This window comes from Lynx rufus, unplaced genomic scaffold (assembly GCF_022079265.1).
Source record: "Lynx rufus isolate CCGP_SWC_20201006 ecotype Redwood Valley unplaced genomic scaffold, mLynRuf1.p SCAF_2, whole genome shotgun sequence".
NCBI classification, from domain to species: Eukaryota; Metazoa; Chordata; class Mammalia; order Carnivora; family Felidae; genus Lynx; species Lynx rufus.
In genome coordinates, this window is record NW_025814834.1 from 107,710,254 (window position 1) to 107,733,333 (window position 23,080).

The following is a 23,080-nucleotide window of genomic DNA, read 5'->3' on the forward strand; positions in this document are numbered from 1 at the left end:
TGCGTTGTACTGGGAAGGGAAAAGGAGTTGGTAAGAGCCCCTACAAAAGACTGCAGTGCACATAAATGGGCAGAAAAGCTCAACAGTCTTTCCATCTTGGTATTCATTATTCCCTTTGCCCCATGACTTTACCCTGGATGTATCGGGTAGTCTCTTTCTAGCTCTGGACCAGGTCCTTACTGTAGGGTCTCTTCTGTCTGGATCCTGTAATAGAAGACCAGGCCCTCCTGGCAACCCCCATGCTCAGTTCTCCATTTCATGAACCAGGAAGTTCAGAAAGCTTTGTCTTTCTTTTCCAGAAATCAGAAGAGGGCAAAGGAATTGTTTCTTTTTGCTTTAGTGGAGTCTGAAAAGTCTGATTTTGCTAAGTGGGTGTTTCAATCTTCTCCAGTTGTGCACCATATGGTCAAGCTGCCATACATGATGGTGTTATAGCTCTTAGCACAAGAGATGGAAACGTAAATATATGACAGTGTTGTCAACAATCACTTTATTACCCATTATACTTAACGCAGCAGAAGTCACACAACAATTGGAACCTCTGAACAAACACAGCAATGACAATGGAGGAATTTGGTGTCTCATATAAATACATATTTTTAAACAAATATTTATCTGTACATGCATAGTGTCCTCAAGAATAATTAGGGTTCTGGATCATCCACTCTGGTCGACAAAATACCACATTTCTATTATTTAGCTGTGGGTTAATATATCTTATTTCCACATTATTAGTTGATCTTACTTTATTTTCTAGTAAAATGTGACCTAGATCAATAATTGTCATAACGATGCTGATAGCCTAATTGTATGCATAAGGTTCCTATTGGTCTAGGGACAGTTTTGAGCAACTTAACTTGGAAACTTCCTTTAAATCAATGATGATTTGTTAAAGCTGTAAATGGGCAGAGGCCAGTGGCCATTTGAGAGCCCTTCCTTCAACTTCTACTTTAACATAACTTTAGCAATTTCCTCTCCTAGCGCTTGTAACTGTTGACATTCAATGAATTAATTCTTTTTGTACTTGAGATATTGATGGGATTGTTTTAATTCAAGTAGATTACAGAGGAACACACTGGTTCATCAGACTAGGGGGAAGATGAGGAAATGGATATAGAATTAATCACTTTTGAAGGAGAAAGTGGAGGTAGATATCCAGATGCCACGGTCATGGTCTGCTGTATCTATGAGAAGCCAGTTTTTCTGCCTAGGGATGGGTACTGGTTTCTGAGGGCACTGGTGCCTCCAGTGGGAGAGGCATTTAATTGAAGGCCTTTAATCTTTGTAAGTTATTCACTAACTTATGCTGGCAAGTCTCACTATTTCCCTCACTATCTCTGGCTTACTCTGGAATAAGCCAGAATGCATGTGATGGGTTAAGTTTGTTTGGAGACTTTATACCTGATGGGATTACCCATATTAAATAACTTTAATATGGTTAATTTAATGCTAAAGTGATCAAGGAGCGCCTGGGTGGCTCAGTCAGTTAAAAGTCTGACTTCAGCTCAGGTCATGATCTCACAGTTCATAGGTTCAAGTCCTGCATCACGCTCTGTGCTGACAGCTCAGAGCCTGGAGCCTGCTTCAGATTCTGTGCCTCTCTCTCTCTCTGCCTCTCCCCAGCTTGCACTCTGTCTGTCTCTCTCAAAAATAAATAAATTAATAAAAAAATAATAAAGTGGCCAGTATTATGACTTCACATAGGATTCCATTTTCTCAACTGGCCACACAATAACCACAGTAACCATCCTTTCAAGCAGATGACTGACAGTTAAGGTCAGGACAGGGAGACTAGGAGCAAAATGACAATTGGCCATTGACTGCATGAGAGCACATGTCTGACAAAGGTTGTGTCAGGGCTGGGGTGGGAATGAGGAAGCACTCATACCTCAAGCTGGAGGGCACTTCTACTTCCAGAAACAGAGGAGAAAGCAAATATCTCTTCAGTGATACAGTCACGAACTGGAAAAAAATAAGAACATATCATTCCTAAGAGAAGGGAACAGAACATGAGTGCGTGATGGTTACTAGCAGGGCTTGACCTGAGAACCCTACTCCACTTGTGATCAAGGTCAAGTGGGAGTGACAGTTTTCCTCTACTATTGCCCTCAGTCCTTGAACTGTTCTCCTACTCTGGAGACTGTACTGGCAAAGGAGGACAGTGCCATGGATTGGTTTTCCTCTTTGCCAACTATCAGGATCAAGCGACAGAGGTGGAGTTGTTCTTATGCAGTTATCAAATTCAGGGTGGCTTTCTAGCCCAATTAAATAATTGCTCTTATGAAATTGCAAGTAGATATACCACATCTGCTCTTGTAAGGATATAATGGTGTAATGGACACTTTTCCTACAAACAGGAGTAGAATAAAAAAAGAATTCAGTAGTCTAATTCTCCTTTTTATACCCCTAAAATTTGTCACTTAAGGAATATGATCAATGATACTGTAATAGTGAGGTATGGTGACAAGTGGTAGCTACACTTGGGGTGAACGTGCCATAACTTATGAACTTGTCAGATCACTATGTTGTACACCTGAAACTAATGTGATGCTGGGTATCAATTATACTCAAATAAAAAACAATATATAAAAACAGCAAATAAATGGTAAGAAACAGAATTCCTGTCTCCCACCAATAGTGTCTAGTTCCTAACACTTACCTCTCATTTTCTTTTGTATATGTACCTGTCTGAAATCCATTTCAGCACATACACCTGCAGAGCACTTTGGAACTTCAAAGCCTGAATGGGTGTATCAATTTTAGTTTTAACTCCGCAGTTTGCATGTTAATTACCCTCTGCCTTATTAAATGTATCTTATTAAATAAGAAAAAAAAATGTATTTCTAATTAGCTCTGGGCTGCTAGTCCTTCCTTAGCTTTAGTTTGTACTGTTTTTCTGGGAGAACCCTTTGAATGTCATTCAGAAAATGTAAGTATGATTGACAAATGCCTTGCATGGGGCTTGAGGGTATTAGTAAGTCACTGCTTCAGAATATGCTCTCACACAAAGATATTTTTACACAGGAACTAGCTATTGGAATTTCTGTCTTTCTGTCTCTCTGTGAGAGTATTGTGTGGTTTGTGAGAATCTATTATGTGCAATGTCATTTGCATGTAGTATTTAATGTAAGTTTCGCCACTGCCTTGGAGATTTTATTTGCACGGTTCTCCTGGTGAGAAAACCAAGAGTCAGAAAAGTTGTGTTCCTTTGCTTATTCATTCACTCAGTGATTCAGCAACTTACTAATACCAGTGTGAGCGAAGTTAAGATGCTGTTTGAAATTCACTGATTTTGAAATAACTACAGTGCACAGATTTGGTTTGGGTTGCCGAATGCCATTTCAACATACCTTGAAGAAATACCACATTCCGTGCACTAGACATTCTGGTTTAAAATAAGATACAGCCCATATCCCCAAAGGAACTACAGTCCTTGCGCTTTGCAAGGGACGACAGAGCGAATCAGCAAGGTGGTTAGGATTAGCACTCACAGCTCATATCCTTTCTCTCCCACTCTACTGCTTCTTTTAAAACAGACCCTTAGGCAGCATGGAGTTTGGCAGAGCACCAGACTTGAAATAGGTCTCCCTGAGAATTCCTGATATTCCCTGTCAAGGTTACGGAGGCAGAATTTGGTTGCTGCACCTGTTATTTATTGCCCACACTGCAGTTAGGCAAATTAATGACATCTTCCCCGCGGCACCTGGATGCTTGCAGTCTCGCTGCCAGTCAGAGCCATCAGTGGGTTTGGCACAATGTGATGTATTTGTTACAGCCAAGTGAGTTGCTTGGGTAGCAGCGAGCCCAGACCCGTTCACTCTCCATGGGTAAGTGCCAGTGACCATCCCGTCTTAGCCTCATAGTTTGTGCCTACTCCATTAGCTGCCTAGTAAAGAATAAAAAGAGTATCAGCACTTTCATCATGAGCAAAGGGTCTTCCTTTCATAAGCCAAAACGTTGTGTAGTGACAAGGAATGAATGTGTAAGGGGAAGGAGCTGAATGCTGACTCTGAAACTCTTGTTTTCTTGTGTGTTCTCCTACATGCACCTCCTGTGAGCCCCCTTCTAGGTAGTTGTTTCTCTTATGAGCGCACATGAACTCACCTTCTGTGGTTGTTACACTTCTTGAACTATGGGGGGATGATATGGGAGAAGAAAGATGAGCTTATGCACTATGTTCTTATGTAGGGACCAAATCAATGAACAGCCTCAAGAACCATATGCATGAGGGGTTCCTGGGTGGCTCTGACTCTTGAGTCAGTAGGTTCAGCATCTGACTCTTGATTTTGGCTCAGGTCATGATCTCATGGTTCATGAGATGGAGCCCGACCTTGGGGTCTGTGCTGACAGTGCTTGAGATTCTCTCTCCCTCTTTCTCTGTCCCTCCTCCCCTCTCTCTTTTTCTCTCTAAAAATAAATAAATAAACATTTTTTGAAAAGAACAATATGCATGATATTTTATAATAAAATAATGCCACTTATCCCACGACAACAGTAAAAGGCCTGTGCCCAGATTCAGTATACTGTTGGTTGATGTGGGGTGAGAACCAAACAAACTTGTGAGAAACAGTATGGATACTGTTGCCCCAAATTAACCTGATTCCCAAAGTCTGCCAGTGAGGTGGGGAATCCCTTGTCGACTGGCAGCACAATTGTAAGATGTGGCACAACTTTGGAAAGTTGAAATGTACGTGTGCGGGGGAGCGGGGGGGAGCCTCCTTTAGTGAGGAAGCTGGCTAAACTTTCTTGAGGTAAACAGAGTGAACTAAAATTATACGGAGGGCCTAGCAAGTGCCTGGCATGGAGCAGACCCTCAAACCTGGTAGCTCTCATTGTGCGCAGCCATGATTTGGTTTCAGAAACCCGATGTATATGGGCAATAATGAGAATGCAATCAGAGGGCCACCGGACTTTAATCAGAGTCTCTATAATCCAGTCTCAATTTGATAATTTCTTGATTTATAATTTATGATTCAATTTAGGCTCTCCAAAATCAAGTTGTCTCATCTTTAAAATGAAGATCATGCAGATTTTCTACCTTGTGTGGACGTTATGTTCAGATGAATTGATGGATATTCTTTGTGGTCATTTTCTGTCTCCCATCATCGAGAAAATTGCTGATGTGATTTCCACCCTCAGAGCTTAGTTCTGCCCCTTCTAGAACTTCATATACATAGAATCGTGTAGTATGCACTCCTGATGGCTAGCTACTTTTGCCCAACACACGTATTGGAGCAGGTGTTGTTGGTTATTTTTTATTGCTGAGTATAACATTCTGAGTTCAGATTTACTAGTTTTTTATCTTCTTGGGATGGAAATATAGATTTTTAACTTTACTTCTTCCTTCTCATGTAAAAAAAAAGGCATTTGTAACCATCCATTTTCTTCTAAGGGCTGCTTTGGCTATGTTCCAGAAATGTTGGTACAGTGTTCTTATCATCATTCAATTAGAACTATTTTCTAAATTCCATTTTGATTTCTTCTTTGACCTATGAGTCATTTAGAAGTGTGTTGAATAACTTCCAAACATTTGAGGGTTTCCTAAATAAGTTATTATTATGACAACTTAATTGTGGTCAGAAAACAAGCCATATGATTTTTTTTACCATATATGATAGGGTCCCTCTTAGTGAATGTCCTATGTGTGCACTTGAAAACAATGTATTTAACCTGTCATTGTTCCATGTTCTGTGAACATTAATTAGGCCAGTTTTACTGTTTGAATATTCTACATCCTTACTGGCTTCTTCCTCACACACACTTATTCCATCAGCCCGACAATTTCTAACTTTTCACTGGAGTTTTAATCATTTTTCTTTTAATGTAATCACCAGTTTGGTAAAGTTTAAGTTTACCTTTTTTTTTTTTCTTGTCTGTGATTTATTCCTTTGTTTCTCATTTCCTATCTTATTTTGTGTTAAACTGGGATCAGGTTTGTTGTTCTTATATTATTATTATTATTATTATTCCATCCTTTCTCTTTTATTGGCTTTGTGGCTATACCTTTTTGGTTTATTTTTGTGCATCTTTAACTTATAATTTATATAAAATTGCTAATATATCAGTTTATATACAGTGTGCAGCCTTGAACTAGTGTAATTCTATTTATCCTGTATCCCGTTCTATGCAGCTTTGTTGACATATGTTTTCTTCTATATATGTTATAAATCTCACAATGTATTTTTAGTTTTCCTCTAAAGTGTGAATTGACTTTACAATTTTTAGGAAAAGAAAGAAATCTAGTCTTTTATTCTTACTCACACATTTAACCCTTTGAGTATCCTTAATTCCTTCCTGCACATTGAAAATTCTGTCTTTGGGGCACCTGGTTGGTTCAGTTGGTTAAGCGTCTAACTCTTGATTTCACATCTGGTCATGATATCACAATTCATGAGTTTGAGCCCTGCATTGGGCTCCACACTGACCGTGCAGCATGGAGCCTGCTTGAGATTCTCTCTTTCCTTCTCTCTGCCTCTCCCCTACTCAAGCACTTGCATGTGCATGTTCTCTCTCTTTCTCTCAAAAATAAACAAATTAATTTTAAAAAGAGAAAATTCTATCTTGTATCAATTTCTTTAGATAGAATTACTTAAGTAGCAATTCTTAGCAGTGGAGGTCTATTGGTAATAAATTATCTCAGCTTTTGTTTAAATGAAACTATGTTTATTTTTTCTTCAGAGCTGGAAGCTATTTTTGCTGGGTATAGAATGTTAAGTTGAGGGGCACCTGGGTGGCTTAAGTGTTCAACTTTTGATTTTGGCTCAGGTCTTGGTCTTACAGTTCGTGAGTTTGAGCCCGGCATTGGGTTCTGCACTAACGGTGTGGAGCCTACTTTGGATTCTCTCTCTCCCTCTGTCTCTGCTCTCTTTACTTTCTCAAAATAAATAAACTTAAAACAAAAGAATGCTAGGTTAATGGTATCCTACTTTCAGCATTAGTTGGTCTCTAACATTTCTCATGAAAAGTCAGCTGTCACCCTTAATGCTGTCCAGGTATCTTTAGCAGTTGAGCTGACTTGGGGTGAGTGATAGCTTTAATGAATCTAATAGGGCCTTGGAATTCAAGCACTGGAAGAGGAAGAAGACATTTGTTTGCTTTTCTTTCTAGCCTGCAACTTCCTGCATTGCTATATGATGATTACTTTTGATCTTGTCAGAAGTTGAACTAGTGAACTTGGTGAGAATTTGGCTGAAGCTTCCTTTAGACTCAGTCTGCCTCCAGCTTTAAGTATTCCCAAGTTAATGTAAGCCTCTTAGCTCCAAGAGGGTCCTGGGACCATGCACTGCATACTTTGAGATCTCAAACTTTGAGACCTTGGGTCTCCTCTGGCATGAGCCTATGAGGCTATGAAACTACAAATTATATAGCTCTGGGACCGTGAGATGTTCAGATCATGACAGAGAGACTCAGAAAGATTAAGTCGCTTGCCTAATGTTACACAATCTTTCCAAGATGTGCCCTTTTTTGATGAGAATCCAAGATTCCGTCATCAGAGCACTTAGTACATGAGTTAAGGGATCCTATAAAGGATTTCAGGTTCACAAAATAAATCTTATATCTAGAATTATACAACCAGGATTTAAACGTTAGCTTAAGATATATTTGGTCTATATATTACATAGAACTCTGGAGGGGGCACCCCATTGTCCTCAGTGTAAGAAAGATTTTATTGAAAGTTTGGGTTAGATAGAGATACTATAGACCCAGGGCCTTTATGTGCCTGGGAGGTGGGTTGTAGCATCCATGAGTAAGAGGGAGTCCAGATTACTGAATGGAAACTCCCCAGTTAGGTTGTAGAAAACCATGAAATACCTTAATTCTATCCAGGACAATCAGAAACCACCAGTACCTCTCCCCAAGATATACAACATGTATGAACATATATATCAAAGAAGTATGGACAAAAACATATTAAAAATGGAAACCAAAAACTCTAAACTCTATAGGGAAAATTCCTTTCTTTTTTTTAATCTTTATTTTTGAGACAGAGGGATACAGAGTGTGAGTGGGGGAAGGGCAGAGAGAGAGGGAGACACAGAATCTCTAGGGAGATTCTCTAGGGAGAAGCAGGCTCCAGGCTCTGAGTTGTCAGCACAGAGCCCTACACGGGGCTCTAACCCACGAACTGTGAGATCATGACCTGAGCTGAAGTCGGATGCTTAACTGACTGAGCCACCCGGGTGCCCTGGGAAAGATCCTTTCTAAGTGAACAAGGGACTGAAGAAGGTTTATACCTGTACCAGTTGTAAAGTTGGGAGCAGGACGTGTGGAAGAGCCAGCCTGCCAAGTAAAGTCATTCTTATTTGCACGAAGAAAAAATGGTACAACCTTGCCTAAATCTGTGGCCTGGATGTTGGATTTGAATCTTGAGGAATTCCTCTCCACTAAGTCATTCCATTACATGAGAATTTTGTTGCAGGTGTAGCTGCAAATTAGGAAGTGAATGTATTCATTCTTCAGTAAGCCACTTTGTGCTGCGTAATAGTGACGCTATCAGTTGCTTCATGTCAGAGTTAGTAGCCCCTGGGTGTATTATGTGCTGCAGAATGTCTGAGTGTTCACAGCTGTGGTGAGGATACAGACAAGGTTCAGACTGGATCTTTGAAAATGGATTCACTTCCATTGTTTACATAAGATACTTTACTTGGTGTTCATTTTGGCCACTTGACAAACTAGCGGATCTCCCTTTTATTGACATTGATGGGACATTAGCAAGTATGCTCTATCTACAAATACTTGAATCAGAAAAGAAGGCAAATGACGATTTTTAATGAAGCAAGAAAATCCATGTGCTAGATGACATACTGTCTTAAGGATTAGGGAACCTTGGGGTGATGAGAAAGTTGTCTGGATGGCTAGTGGTGAGGGTTGCACAATGGTGTGAAAGTATTTAATGCCACTAAAATATACACTTTAAAATTTTAAAGTTTCAGTGGTACGTTTATGTTACGTATATTCTACCCCAATGGGGAAAAGAGATGGGGTGTGAGACTTTGGATTCCATCTCCAGAAAAATTTTTACTCCAGAAATCCCTCATCCAAATGAAGACTAGAGGACATAATTCTGGTGTGCACAATAGTTCCCAAACTATGTGCTCCTTTGCTTCAACTTCCTGAGAAAATGAGTTACCTAAGAGTCCTAAGAGTCCGAACCCCCCTTCTCCCTCCAGTAAGGATTGACATGGCGATAGCTGAAGAGTGTGGGGCTGTAGAAAAACCACAATCTTTGGAATAGGACGACCATGGAATTGAATCTCAGACCAATTCCTAACCAATTGGATGATGTAAAGATTTCTTTTTTCTTCACCCTTTTTCTCTTTACACTTCAGGTATTTTTTTTTTAATCTGTGAAATGGTAATAATCATAATAGAAAGTGCTTAGCATAGTGACTGGCCTCAACTGATGGTAACAGTTACTTCAATGAAAGCCTTTTCCTTCTTTTTTTTTTTTTTTCAACGTTTATTTATTTTTTTTTTTTTGGGACAGAGAGAGACAGAGCATGAACGGGGGAGGGGCAGAGAGAGAGGGAGTCACAGAATCGGAAACAGGCTCCAGGCTCTGAGCCATCAGCCCAGAGCCTGACGCGGGGCTTGAACTCACGGACCACGAGATCGTGACCTGGCTGAAGTCGGACGCTTAACCAACTGCGCCACCCAGGCGCCCCGAAAGCCTTTTCCTTTTAAGACGAGATGGCCACTTATCTCCTCTACCACAGGGAGGGACTATGAGCATTAGAAATATTGGAACGTCATGGTATTATTTACTTTGTGAAGCTTTCAGGTGTCATGTCTAACCTTGGGGGAGAGAGTTCCTCAAAGAATAATGGATAGCATTTCTGAAAAAAAAGGCACATAATGAAGAATTTTCACAGGAGTCGGTTTCTATTTGACATATCTATGAAATTGAGGATTTTCTTGGAAAGACTCAGTGGAGTAACATATGTGAATTTGCAGTGAGGTGTTTTGAGCTCGGCATGGGAAGGAGACGCAATGGTGTCACAAATCTCACGGGGCCTCCTTTTCTCTCCGCAGACCTTTGCAGGAAACATGAATGCTGACAGCGTGATGCACCATAAGTTACTGCACTCAGTGAGAGCCCGCTTCATTCGCTTCGTGCCCCTGGAATGGAATCCAAGTGGAAAGATTGGCATGAGGGTGGAGGTCTACGGATGCTCCTATAGTAAGTGTAGACACGCACCCTCAACGCTGATGTGTTGTGAGTGCCACCCCCCCCCAAGGGTTACCAGCTTATCTACATTGTGATGGCAATCTCAGGTTGTTTCAAAACTCTTTCAAGCCTTTAATAACTTCTGCACATTTGAAAATGTAAAATTCAACCCAGAGCTAGAAAAACTCTTCTTCTGTCTAGGGATGAAGCAGCTTGGTAGTGGTAATGTGATAAGAGCTTAACAACAGCCCAGAGTTCAAAGTGAAGAGCTCTTGAAATGTGAGCATCATTTGTCCTTGAAGTAGAAGAGGAATTTGGGCTCCATTCTTTCCCAGAAGTGAGGTATTACAGGTATGATAAATTCGCCCCTCCTTCAGCACCATGAAGAAAAAAGGTTCCCCCTCTTCACTTGTTCTAGAAGGGGAGGAAAAAGAGCATTCCAACCTGATGTAACCCAGGGAGTGCTTCTCTCCTGGAGTTATGCTAGCCAAATATTCATCTGTGAGTTGTTCTTGAATGTAAAAGTGGCTGGCAAATAAGGAATATGGTAACCACGGGTAGAACCGGCAATCGCTCTGGAATACAGTCAGAATTACGCAGGAAATGTAATCATTCCTATAATTCTCCTCTTCAAGTTTTATATTTAAAACTAAAAGTAGGCCATCATAAATTAGTTTTCTACCTTAGCAGTGACATCTCTTGCTTATATACTAAAACCCAGTGACCCCTAATATATGAACGCATATGATTGCTACCACTAACATGGTTCAACAGATCCTGGTTTTGGTTATAAGAATGCCTATTGGGTTATGTGCTTGTACCGTTTTTTTGTAATATGGCCAACTGAATGCCTGTATCAGAATCATCTGGAGCGGTCCTTAAAAATGCATTTGCCTAGCCAAGTCCTGTACATACTGGATTATGATTCTGGGCATAGGGACCCGGAAAGCTGAGTATTAACAAGCTCCCTAGGGAAGCGATGGACATAAGAGCATCTAGTAAAAATAAATTTCTTCACAGAGGGGATTTACTTGTGAAATGGCTGTCTTTATCTTGAACAAGCATTTCCAGAAAGAGTATGTTATACAACAGATACATCAACAGCACACCATTAGGCTAGGGAGACACTGCATTCCACTTCAGCCCTTGCATAACACAGCACAGAATGTCCATAAGGGCACATGCTTCCAATCCCAGGTTCTCTGGCATGCCCGGATTCCCTTGTTGCCTCTTCTCTTGATAACAGGTGTCGCTACTTGGAGGTTTAATTTTAAAACTTTTTTTAAGTATTTTTTTGTTACATTTATTTATTTATTTATTTATTTATTTATTTATTGAGAGAGAGAGAGAGAGAGAGAGAATGAGGGGTGGAGGCAGAGAGAGAGGAAGAGAGAGAGAATCCCAACCAGGCTCCGAACCATCAGTGCAGAGCCTGATGTGGGGCTTGAACTCACAAACCATGAGATCATGGCCCGAGCTGAAACCAAGAGTTGGACGCTTAACCAACTGAGCCACCCAGATGCCCCTTTTCTTTAAAAAAAAGAAAAGATTTTTTAAAGTAATTTTTTTGTTAAGTTTATTTATTTATATATTTTGAGAGAGAGAGAGAGAGTCGGAGGTTTATTTTTAAGTAAAAGGTGACACTTTCATGCTGAAGTAAAGAGGTTACCTACGTTATGACTTCAGCCATCTATTTTGGGGTAACAATCCCATTACTGTTTAACACGTCCTCATTGTTTTCTGTCAGCCAGTCAGCTTTCCTTTGCTGTTCATGTACATCGTTCTGCATGCATACACAGAAAGACTCCTCGCATCAAGTTGAAGAGCAGACTGGAGGGTTGAACGAGACCTTGGAGCGACACCTTCAGCTTTTTCCAGTGCCAGACCCCTTTGAGACTCTGATGGCAGCAAGGGACATCCCCTTAAGAAGAGCACCCACAGTGACATTTTTTCATAAGCAGATTTTTCTATAATATTAGGAGGCCCACAGATCTGCTAAAGCCCAATTCTTGACCAGGCTCACAGTCCCTGATTTGGAGGAAGCCCAGTCCTACAGGGTCTGCCCTCCAGGTAGGCTCCATGTCTACTCAGTGCATTCCCTCAAGGGATAACTTATCTTTGGGTACCTATTGTGAGTGATGGGATGTTAGCCACCTTGGGGAGCTCCTGAACACTCGGTCCTTTCCAATCATTGGTCCTGGTGCTTTTTTGCTTTCCCTTGGGGAAAAAAAAGAATTCACCTCTCACTTCTTTTTTTTTTTTTTTTTAACATTTATTTATTTTGAGGGAGAGAAAGAGATGTGGGGGTGGGGGAGAGAGTCCAATCAGTCTCTGCTCTGTCAGTGCAGAGCCCGAAGTGGGGCTCGATCTCACACACAGCGAGGTCATGGCCTGTGCTGAAATCAGGAGTCGCCTCCTTAACGACTGCCCCACCCAGACGATCCCTCATCTCTCATTTCTATCTGAAAACAAGTCTCTGTGTGTCCTCTGGATCAGAGGATGGTCTTCCCTTTCAACACCATCTCATCCTCCCTTTGACTGGGTCATTCCTGTACATAGAAGACTTTGCTCTATAAGCTATCAAAAGGAATACAACAAAAGCTGATTAGCCCTACTTAGCAGCTACTCCTTCTCTCCCTTGCTTTTCACAGAACAGCTTCTCTCCAAGGTCTGTGTGTGGTTAGCACCTCCACCCCCTCACACCCCAGCACACTGCACCTGATTCTCTGCGGTCTGGACACACGTGGTGTTCCGTTCCAGGTGTCTGCTTGGCTAGCCAGGGTCCCAGGATCCAACCAAACACTAATCTAGGAGTCGCTGGGAGGTGGTGACCATCTGCAGTCACTGGGCTTTGGGGAAAGGAGAGTATTCTTGATGTCTGGGTGGGCCAGATTCAGTCGGTTGAAAGATTTTAAGATCAGAACTGAGGTTTCCCTGAGGAAGAAGACATTCTACCTGTACAGTGTAGCTTCAGGTCCTGCCCGAGTTTCGTCCTCCCCTTCCTGACAGCCCGCCCTGCAGATGAATTTCGGACTTGCCTGGGCGACCCCCACACTCATGTAAGCAGTTCCGTGTAGTCTATCTGTATCTGTATCTGTATCTATTTGTATCTGTATCTGTATCTATTTGTATCTGTATCTATCTATCTATCTATCTATCTATCTATCTGCATACCTATCTATCTCTCTCTCTATCATCTAATGCAAAACACCCCACAGAAACTACTTCAGCAAAGACCACCAGTGAAGAACTCCACATCACCAAATCCAGTGGTCACTTCCCTTTTCTCACCTCACTCAACCTCTCAGTAGTATTTGGTTCAGTTACCTATTTCTACCTTTTAGAAACCTGATTTTCCCTTCTGGCTCACCAGCTACCTGTGCTCAATCTCAGGGCTCTGTCTCAGAACTTCTTTCCATCTACACCCCAAGCCCATCTGAATTTACAGAGTCCCATGAATTTAAACACTGTGGATACGCTGATCGTTTTCACATCTGTATCTCCTGGCCTGACCTCTAGAATTATATAGGCAATATGCTAGGTATGTCCTCGTGAAAGTCTAAATTGAATAGAGCAGAAATACAACTCCTGATTACCATTCCCTCAAACACCTGTTCACATCTCCCCAAACTCAGTAAATGGCACCACTGTTTGTTCACCTGCTAGAGCAAAAGCCCAGAAAGCAGTCTTGAGTCCTCCTTTCCCATAACTGGCACTCCCGTGCAACTTATTTAAGTTCACAGTAGCTGCATCAGCTCTCTCCTCCAAAACGTGCCCTGAATCCACATGTTTTTGCCTTCTGGAGCTGCAGCCTCTTGTCTCTTCTCCCCCAGTGTATTTAAATCACCTTCCAGCTGGAGTTCCTGCTCTATGCCCCGGTCTCCCCAAACCTATTTGGGAGGCAGTAGCCAAAGTGATTCTTATAAATATTATAGAGAATTGCGTACTTCACTTAAAATAAAATTGAGACTCCTTTCCAGCAAGTAGAATTTCTTATTGGAGGTTCCTTGCCAACCTCTTCAAATTCCTTTTAGTTCTTCCAGCCCTTAGAGGCCATCTTGCTATTCCTGGAACATGCCAGGCTTTTTCTACCACAGGGCCTTTGCACTTTCTGTTCCCTAGGCACAGAACAGCTTTTCCAAGAATTTACAGAGTTACTTCCTTTAGCCAGTGCAATTCCAATTCTGATGCCACCTCTTCAGAGAAGTCCACTTTTCTTAAAATGTTATTTATTTATTTTGAGAGAGAGAGAAGGAGAGAACACATGTGCATGAGTGGGGGAGGGGCAGAGAGAGAGAGAGAGAGAGAGAGAGAGAGAGAGAGAATCCAAAGTAGGCTCCACTCTGTCGGTATAAAGCCCTATGCGGGGCTCAGTCTCAGGAACCATGAGATCATAGCCTGAGCAGAAATCAAGAGTCAGACGCTTAACTGACTGAGCCACCCAAGTGCCCCCAGAGAAGTCCACTTTAATTGCCCTTCTAAAGTCTCCTGCCCTACTTCCTGTGTATCAGCTGTTATCCCCTGGCTATATGCTGTGCCTTTATTTTCTTCGTGGTTCCTCTCACAAAACAGAATCTTGTTTGTTTGTTTTGGTTTACTTGTTTGTTGTTTGCCTCTCCAAATCCCTGCACCAGAATGTAAGTGCCGTGAGAGTAGGCACCTTGTCTATTAAGTCTCAGGACCTAATAGGCAGAAATAGGTATTTAGGAATGAATGGATACATATATCAGTCCAGTCTCAGCATGGGAAACCATGTAATTCACCTGAAATTACTTGCTGTTCATAACACCCATTGTAGTTTCTAGGGAACTGTTTTTCTCCCCACACCATGGGCTCATAAACCTTTTTGTCAAAAATCCATTTGAGTATGTTGCTAAAGATTGGTGGAAAACTTACAGTTCTATAATTTCTTAAGACTTAAAGTTTTAACTGTTTTGGAAATATCTGCATATTCATTCATTCATTCATTCACTCATTCACTCATTTATTCCTTCAGTTGACAACTTTATTGAGCAATTAAGATACATCACATACACCACGCATCATGCAAAGCCCTGAGGGATATAAGAAATAAACAAGACCTTTCTGTGAACTTTAATGAGTCCTGTAGTTTTTTTTCTTTGAAGCGCTTTTGTATGATTGCATTTCATTAATTAATTCTTCAATTGTTTCTTTGACATATGTCTCCCGACTGGACTCTCTGCTTTGAAAAGGCAGTCACTGCACCTGTCAAGTACCCCCACGCCCATCGCAATGCTGGGTTCTTGGTATTCTTTCAGTATTTGTCAAATGATTGACATTGCTGATAGTCAGAGAGGGTGTAACAAGCATGTAAATAAAAATCTGCCACAAAATACGGCGTGTGCCTCATAGGAATCCGCAAAGGGGACCCGGGGGGGGGGGGGAAGAGGACAAAGTAAGCCAGTGCTACTGTTGGTATCAGAAAGATTGCAGACGTACCAGCCACCTGAGCTAGGTCTCAGAAGTTGAGTAGTGACTTGCCCGGCAGAGGGGATCTCCAGGCAGCAGGAGGGGTGAGCACAGAGGGGAAACTGGGGTAGAGCTGCGGGATTTTGCTGCTTAGTGCACAAGAGGCAAGGGCAGGAAGGTAGGAAACAGAGCCACTTGTCTCTCTCTGCTCCCGCATTTCCCTACAATAACTTAAAAAACTTCATCTAGCCTGCAGGAGGAAAGATATTTATAGTAAGAGATAGCCCTTCCTCTTCTCTAACCTCTCCTGGGCTTCACTTCCTTCCTAATAAAGTCTAGCCTTTCCAGTTTGAAAAGCTCTCTCCTTGTTGGAGGAGTCAAAGCGGGCTGCCTTTCAGTGTCTTCCAGTCATCCCCCAACATGGCAGAGTCCGCCCCAGCTGGAGGCTCTTGTTTTGTTCCCTTTTGCTTTCTTTGAGCCTCTTTCTTCTTTCTCCAAACCCAGCTTGAAAATCCCGTGCCCTGTACACTTCTTCTGCAGACCCCAGTCACGTGATCCTCTGATTTGTCCCTCCTCTTATCTCAGCCAGCATTTCAGCAGCTGTAGTGGCCGTCTCCCTGCTTCCAGGACCTTCTGGAAAGGAGAACTGGCTCACCCTTCAAGGGCTCCTCACAGCCTTTGGCGGAGCTCAGAGTTCTCCACCCCTCTCATTTGCCATATCCCCATATTCAGCTTCCGCTGTGTGTACATGCACGGCTCCCGGCACAGACCTGGGCTTCTCTCCAGATTGCATGTTTTCATTCTTGCAGCTGCCTTTTTCCGAAAAATCCTCTTTCTCCTTCATTAGGTTTTCTCTCTTGATTGCCCTTCACCACACAGATCAGATATCATCTGCTTTTGAAATCTTTTTGCCTCCTAGACCTTGCCATGTGGCCCCCTTTTAGGTTTTATGTTTCAATTCTAGGTTTCATCTTGTTAAATTAAAGTTACCTGGGGCTTCCCCACCAGTCTGTCACCAATCTGTTCTATAGGGTGGAATCATGTCCTACCTCTCAGCTACCTGGGACCTAGATTGGTGTCTGACAGCTGCTGTGTGTTCCGTGAATATTTAACGTGCAATTAATTTTTAGATGTAGATGCTGGCATCGTTGTTCATTTTTGAACGTGTTTATTACATTTTTAAAAATTGCAGTACTCCTTCTAATGAAGGCCTTTCCCTTACCTTTTTATTTTTATTTTTTAACGTTTATTCATTTTTTGATAGAGACAGAGCATGAGTGGGGGAGGGGCAGAGAGAGAGAGGGAGACACAGAATCCGAAGCAGGCTCCAGGCTCTGAGCTGTCATCACAGAACCTGGCGTGGGGCTTGAACTCAGGGACTGTGAGATCATGACCTGAGCTGAAGTCGGACACCTAACCCACTGAGCTACACAGGCGTCCCTCTCTTGCCTTTTGTAAGTAATGAAATTATGAGCTTACGAGAATCTTCCTTCCACATGGGTGTCTTTCATACCTTACGCGTTTTCTCGTTGAATAATTGAGATTATCTGTGGTTGCAGTTCCCAGATCGATTTGTGTTTGGAGCCTCCTTAAGGCTATTCTGGTATATTCTGTCTTAAAATCTCTAGAAGTAAAAGCATATCTCCATTTTCCCTAAGTATTTATGTTTTTAACATCTTTTCTTCTTGATTGTCTTCATTCTCTTTTATTAATTCCCCAGTGACCGTCTCATTTTACTGACGTTCCCACTGCTTTCGTGTTACCAGTGCTGTCTTTTTTGCCATGGTCATGATGAAGTTCAGAGCAATAGATTCCCTTTGTGTGCTCAGATAGGAACGGGTGAACAAATGGCCTGTTATTAAACACGTGAACCTTCCAGCAAACCCTGCTGACGTCTTTGAGTCTCTTGTTTCCTCATCCTCAAATCACAGTGGTAATTACTTTAAAGACTACTGTGTCACCTTTGAGTTACTGTGTATAAACATAAAGCAGAGTATGTAGCAAACAGTTTGTGTTTAGTAACTGACAGCTAGTACTAAAGTAGGTGTGTATCCATAGAGGAACACCCTGTATTGCCAGGATATGTTGCTTTTGGGGGAAACATTAACCAACCACATCCTCTGTCAGAGAAGGGGCCTCTCCCAGATTCAGTTGCATTCTGCTGGTGCTTCTGCTGCTGTCATGGGCTCTGGGATCTCCGCTCTCTGCCTCCTTCCGGTTCTCTCTCTCTTTCTCTCTGCCCAAGAGTAGGATCCAATGTGGTCTTCCATGGCATTCTGCCAAGACTACAATCCAAGTTCTTCTTTTCGGATTGCTTCTGCTGAATAATTTCATGAAGTGAATAATTCCCTGGTGAACCAAGAAGATAATTTTACCGTGCCGACAGCTAATCTGAACGAGTTATAACCACTTCTTGCTGTGTGTCAAGTTCGTGATGGCTATGACACATCTTCCATGTATGCATCCACACTTGCTGGATTCTCATTATGTTCTCATAAGAGTTCTTGAATACCTCCTCCATTACCGTGTTTCCTCTTGTGTCACCACTGTTGTCAACTGGGGGTGCTGGGGTTTTTAAGTTTTGTGGGGATGTTTTCTTTCTCTGACCAGTTTTCAGGTTGATCAGTTTTTGGCCAAACACGTTCATGCGGTGACCCAAGTAAATAAAGGACGTGGGTCCTCCTACATCACTGAGTTAGTAGCGTAAAGATGCACACTTGAAATAAAGATGTCAGTATAGAATTGGGAAAAATAATTCATCTCCTGTAGAGACTACAAAAGAAGAAATAGGGAAATGGGGAGCACCATTCTTCGTTGTGATTAATGGCGACTCTTTCTGGGAGAGGGAGCCAGTATCTTTGCTATTGGTGGCAACCATTCCATCATTCAGTTATGATTTCCATTAGAAATGCCACTGTCATCATCAACATACCCCTTCCCCACTGTCATTTAATATGCACATTACAGTACAACACACTCCAAGCCTCGACAGTCTTTCTTTCTTTCTTTCTTTCTTTCTTTCTTTCTTTCTTTCTTTCTTTCTCTTTCTTTCTTTCTTTCTTTCTTTCTTTCTTTCTTTCTTTCTAATATAATTTATTGTCAAACAAGCTACATACAGTGTCTACACTGTGCTCTTGGCTTCAGGAATAGATTCCCGTGATTCATCGCTTACCTACAACACCCAGTGCTCATCCCAACAAATGCCCTCCTCAATGCCCATCACCCATTTTCCCCACCTCCTGACCCCCCCCGACCCATCAACCCACAATTTGTTCTCTGTACTTCAGAGTCTCTTATGGTTTGCCTCCCTCTCTGTTTGTAACTATTTTGTTCCTTTCCTTCCCCCATGTCTTTCAAGTAGGAAGTACTCCTCCTATGTACTGTACAAGGACAGATTGAAATTTATTCTTTTTTAATGTTTATTTATTTATTTTGAGAGAGAGGGAGAGCATGAGCAAGGGAGGGACAGACAGAGGGAGAAAGAGAGAGAATCCCAAGTAGGCTCTGCACCGTCAGTGTAGAACCCAACATGGGACTCCAGCCTAGGACTGTCAGATCACAGCCTGAGCCAAAATCTAGAGTGGGACACATGACTCCCAAGGTTCCCTTCCGACTGACTGAAATATATAAAGATGAAGTGTCTTTTAGATAAGTGATTTTCATCCTGAGCCAAATATCTCTTCTGAGCTCTAAAACTACATATGCATTTGCCTGATTGATATCTCAATTTCATTATGTCATAAATAGCTCAAATTTCACATGTCCCAAAGGGAACTCTTAAAATCAACCCTCCAACCACATTCAGTTTCTTCTGCTTGTGGACCTCCTCATCTCAGTAGACAATACCAGGTGCCCAAATCAGCCGTGGGAAACTTTCTTTCAATCCGCCCTCTCCCTTTTTTCCCATAGCAAATCCATCAACAAGTTCTATCGGTATGACTTCCCAATCCATCCGCAATATGCCCATTTCTTTTCATCCTCACAGTCACCAGCCTCATTTAGTTACTTCTTGTATCACCTGGATTTTTAATTCAGCAACCCACTTTCACTCTTTTTCTTTTTGTCTTTTTCTTCTTTTCCATTATCTTCACTACAGTCAGCAGGATTGTCATAGAATACAGAGTTGAGCCCCTTCCTCCTGCACACTTTTCACTGGCTTCTGCTTGCACGTAACACAACCAAAGCCCTGTGCACCCTGTGCATGAAGAACAGGCACCAGGGGACCTGGCCTTCACCTGCCTCACTGGCTTCACCGCTCTGTGGTGTCCCTCCCTACCTGGGCTCAAGCTCTAGTGACTTCTGTGGTCTCTCATGCCATGCTGCCTCCTTCCTATCTCAGGGCCCTTGAATGGGCTGATCACTCTGTCTGGAGGGCTCCCCCTCCCCACCGCTTCTGCCTTCTTTAGCTCAACTCTTTTTTTTTTAATTTTTATTTATTTTTGAGACAGAGAGAGAGAGAGAGAGAGAGAGAGCATGAGTGGGGGAGGGGCAGAGAGAGAAGGAGACACTGAATCTGAAGCAGGCTCCAGGCTCTGAGCTGTCAGCACAGAGCCCCACACAGGGCTTGAACCCATGAACCATGAGATCATAACCTGAGCTCAAGTCAGATGCTTAACCGACTGAGCCACCCAAGTGCCCCTTTAGCTCAACTCTTCAATTATCTCAGCTTTATTATAACTTTCTCAGAGAGGTGCCAATTGATTCCCAATTCAAATAAAGTTACCCTTCCATTTTTTTTTTTTTTATCTTAACACATACCATTCTTTTATTTCAAAGCATCGATCTCTGCCTCAGTCTGTTTGGGTTGTTATAACAGAAAACCATAGACTGGGTAGCTTATAAACAGCAGACATTTATTTCTCACAGTTTTGAAGGTTGGAAAGTCCAAGATCAAGGCACAGCAAATTTGGTGTCTGGGGAGGGCTCACTTCCTGTTTCATAGATTTCCATCTTCTCACGGTGTTCTTACCTGGCAGAAGGGACAAGGGAACTCGGTGAGTCTCTTTCATAGGAACATTAATCCCATTGATCTTGTCTCCTTTCCCAAAGCCCACCTCCAAATACCATCACACTGGGGAGTAGGTTTCAACATACGAATTTTTGGGAGATACAACATTCAGCATATAGAATGAATACATGTGTACACACACACACACACACACACACACACACAGTAAGAGAGAAATAGAGATAGATCAATATAGATATCTAGTAGCTATTTAAATGTGTATTTCATTGTGAGCTACCTATCTCACTATTTCAGGCTCTATAACATCAAGGAGCATATCTACTTTCATACCTAGTTCATAGCGCAAAAAGAGGCTCATTTCAATTAATAGCTATTAAATTTGTTGAATGAACAACTTCCTCAAAGTGGCACAGCCAGTGGCCTTCTGAGACAGGCTTTGAACCCAGTTCTGTACTGTTCCTATATCCGTGGGCTTTTTACTATGTGTCTGAAAGCATTTAGTTGTATGACATGGGAAAATCTTACTGGAAAGCATTCTGTTCAGCTTTCTGATACCCGTATTATTGGTTTATTCCCAAAGCCCAATGTGAGCAACCTTCAGTTCCTGAGCACAGGAAGGTGTCCAGGAACAGAGTGTGGCTACTGCCCCGTCCAGTAGCTCCTTACCTCTTTGTCCCTTACCTGCATTCTCAAACCTAACTCTCCATAAAAATCACCTGGGGGATATTCTGTTTCTAAATACTAAGTCATAATCTCTGGGTAGAGAGCCCAGCATAAGCATTTTTTTTTTTTTTTTTTTTTTTGCTGTTCCTAGGTGGTGGTCATATGGAGCCAGAGTTTAAAACTGTTTTCTCAAGCTCCTCTCCTAGCTATGAGAGTCATTTCATTCTTAGTTTACACTGTCTACGTTTTCATGTCTGTGATTGCAAATCTTAAGGATTTTAAATGGAATGTAAACACTGTTATAGGTTGTATATAGTCACATTAACACACAGGCATACTCACCACCAGAGATGCAAAGCCAGCTTTCTCACCTACTGGTTGTATAATCCTGGACAATCCCGGGTCTTCTGTGGACGCAGCTTCCTTTTTAGTGAAAACACAGGTAATAATAGTGCTTGTTTCACATAAGCAAATTGGTTGAAACAGCATTTGGCATAAGATAAGCCTTGAAAAAGGGTTAGCTCTGATCATCATTATCTTCGGCTGTTATTTAAGCTGGTCACCACACTTCTCCCCATTTTTCTTTTCCCAGCTTATTCAGGACCACATTCCACCTGCACCTCAAAGGAAGAAGGTGAACTTTTTTACATCCCAGTTCCTGAAAGGTTCCAACACCTTCATCAGGCCCATCTGGAGACTTTAGGTTAAGGGGACTTCTGTCTGGGGGCTTCTATTTGAATTCCTTTCACTACGGGAAGCTAATTTTAAAAAGTATTATAAATTCTGATAAGGCATCATGATCTGCCACACTTCCCAATCTCATTAAAACTTACAACCATGTTAGTATACCTTAAGTTGCCTCCTTTCCACACAGAAAAAGACTTTGCCCCTACTTGGTTAATTATTGCCAAGTGGTGACGTCCAAAATTGATCAGCCTCAGAGCTGAAGTCACATTCTCTTTCCCCAAATAAATCTCTTTGTCATCCCAGCTTCAGCTGCCCTCTTTGTTGTTCCCATCATCTGGGGCCATTTGTCATACATGGTAGAGGCTGAAAAACTGTAAATTTCATCTATGGCATGTTAAGGTCCATATCACAGGGGACTTTAAGAGGCTAGGTTTATAGCTATTTAAACCCTAGAGGAGCAGAGGACATGATGACAGCAGTCAGGCCTCAGGGCTTGGAGACCCCAGTGTGAGCTTTGAATCCTGCTTTGGAAATCATAGATAGAATTTTATAGCCAGAAATACCTCCACAATCACTCATTGCAATTTCTTCAGTCTATTGATGAGGAAATCAGGGCCCAGAAGGGTCTTAAAATTGAGTTAGTCAACTTCTTCCCTTCCCTTTTTTTTCTCTTTTTTTTTCTCATAGTTCACAGAAGAATAACAAAAAAAGAAACTCTTCTATGAAGAGACAAATATACATGTACGTGTGCAGTGAGAACATATTAACTAAAAAACACTGTGGTATTCTCTCATAGGTCAGCATTTCTGATGAATCTGAAATAACAGTTATTATTGATTGAGGTTCTTAAAACTACTTCGGTAGGCAACACACATGACTCACTAGTCCCCTCTCTGCTAGGCTTTGGAGATATAGAAATATATAGGACAATAGGAACTCAGGAGTTTTAGTAGCTTTAAAAAAAAAAAAAAAGCAGACATAGAGCGCCTGCGTGGCTCAGTCGGTTAAGCATCTGACTTCAGCACAGGTCGTGATCTCTGGTTCGTGGCGTTCGAGCCCCACGTCAGGCTCTGTGCTGACAGCTCAGAGCCTGGAGCCTGCTTCGGATTCTCTCTCTCTGTCTCTTTCTCTCCTCCTCCTCTCCTGCTCATGCTCTCTCTCTC

General features: G+C 42.0%; 1 protein-coding gene across 2 annotated transcripts in view; it reads left to right on the forward strand.

Moving 5' to 3' along the window:
- The window catches only part of CNTNAP5 (contactin associated protein family member 5), a 796,957-nt gene that overhangs the window by 339,488 nt on the left and 434,389 nt on the right, over nt 1-23,080 (forward strand). For both annotated transcript variants that reach the window (XM_047084746.1, XM_047084747.1), the window contains exon 4: nt 10,033-10,180. In XM_047084746.1, coding sequence (XP_046940702.1) covers nt 10,033-10,180 — 148 coding nt within the window. The remainder of the gene's footprint in view (nt 1-10,032; nt 10,181-23,080) is intronic.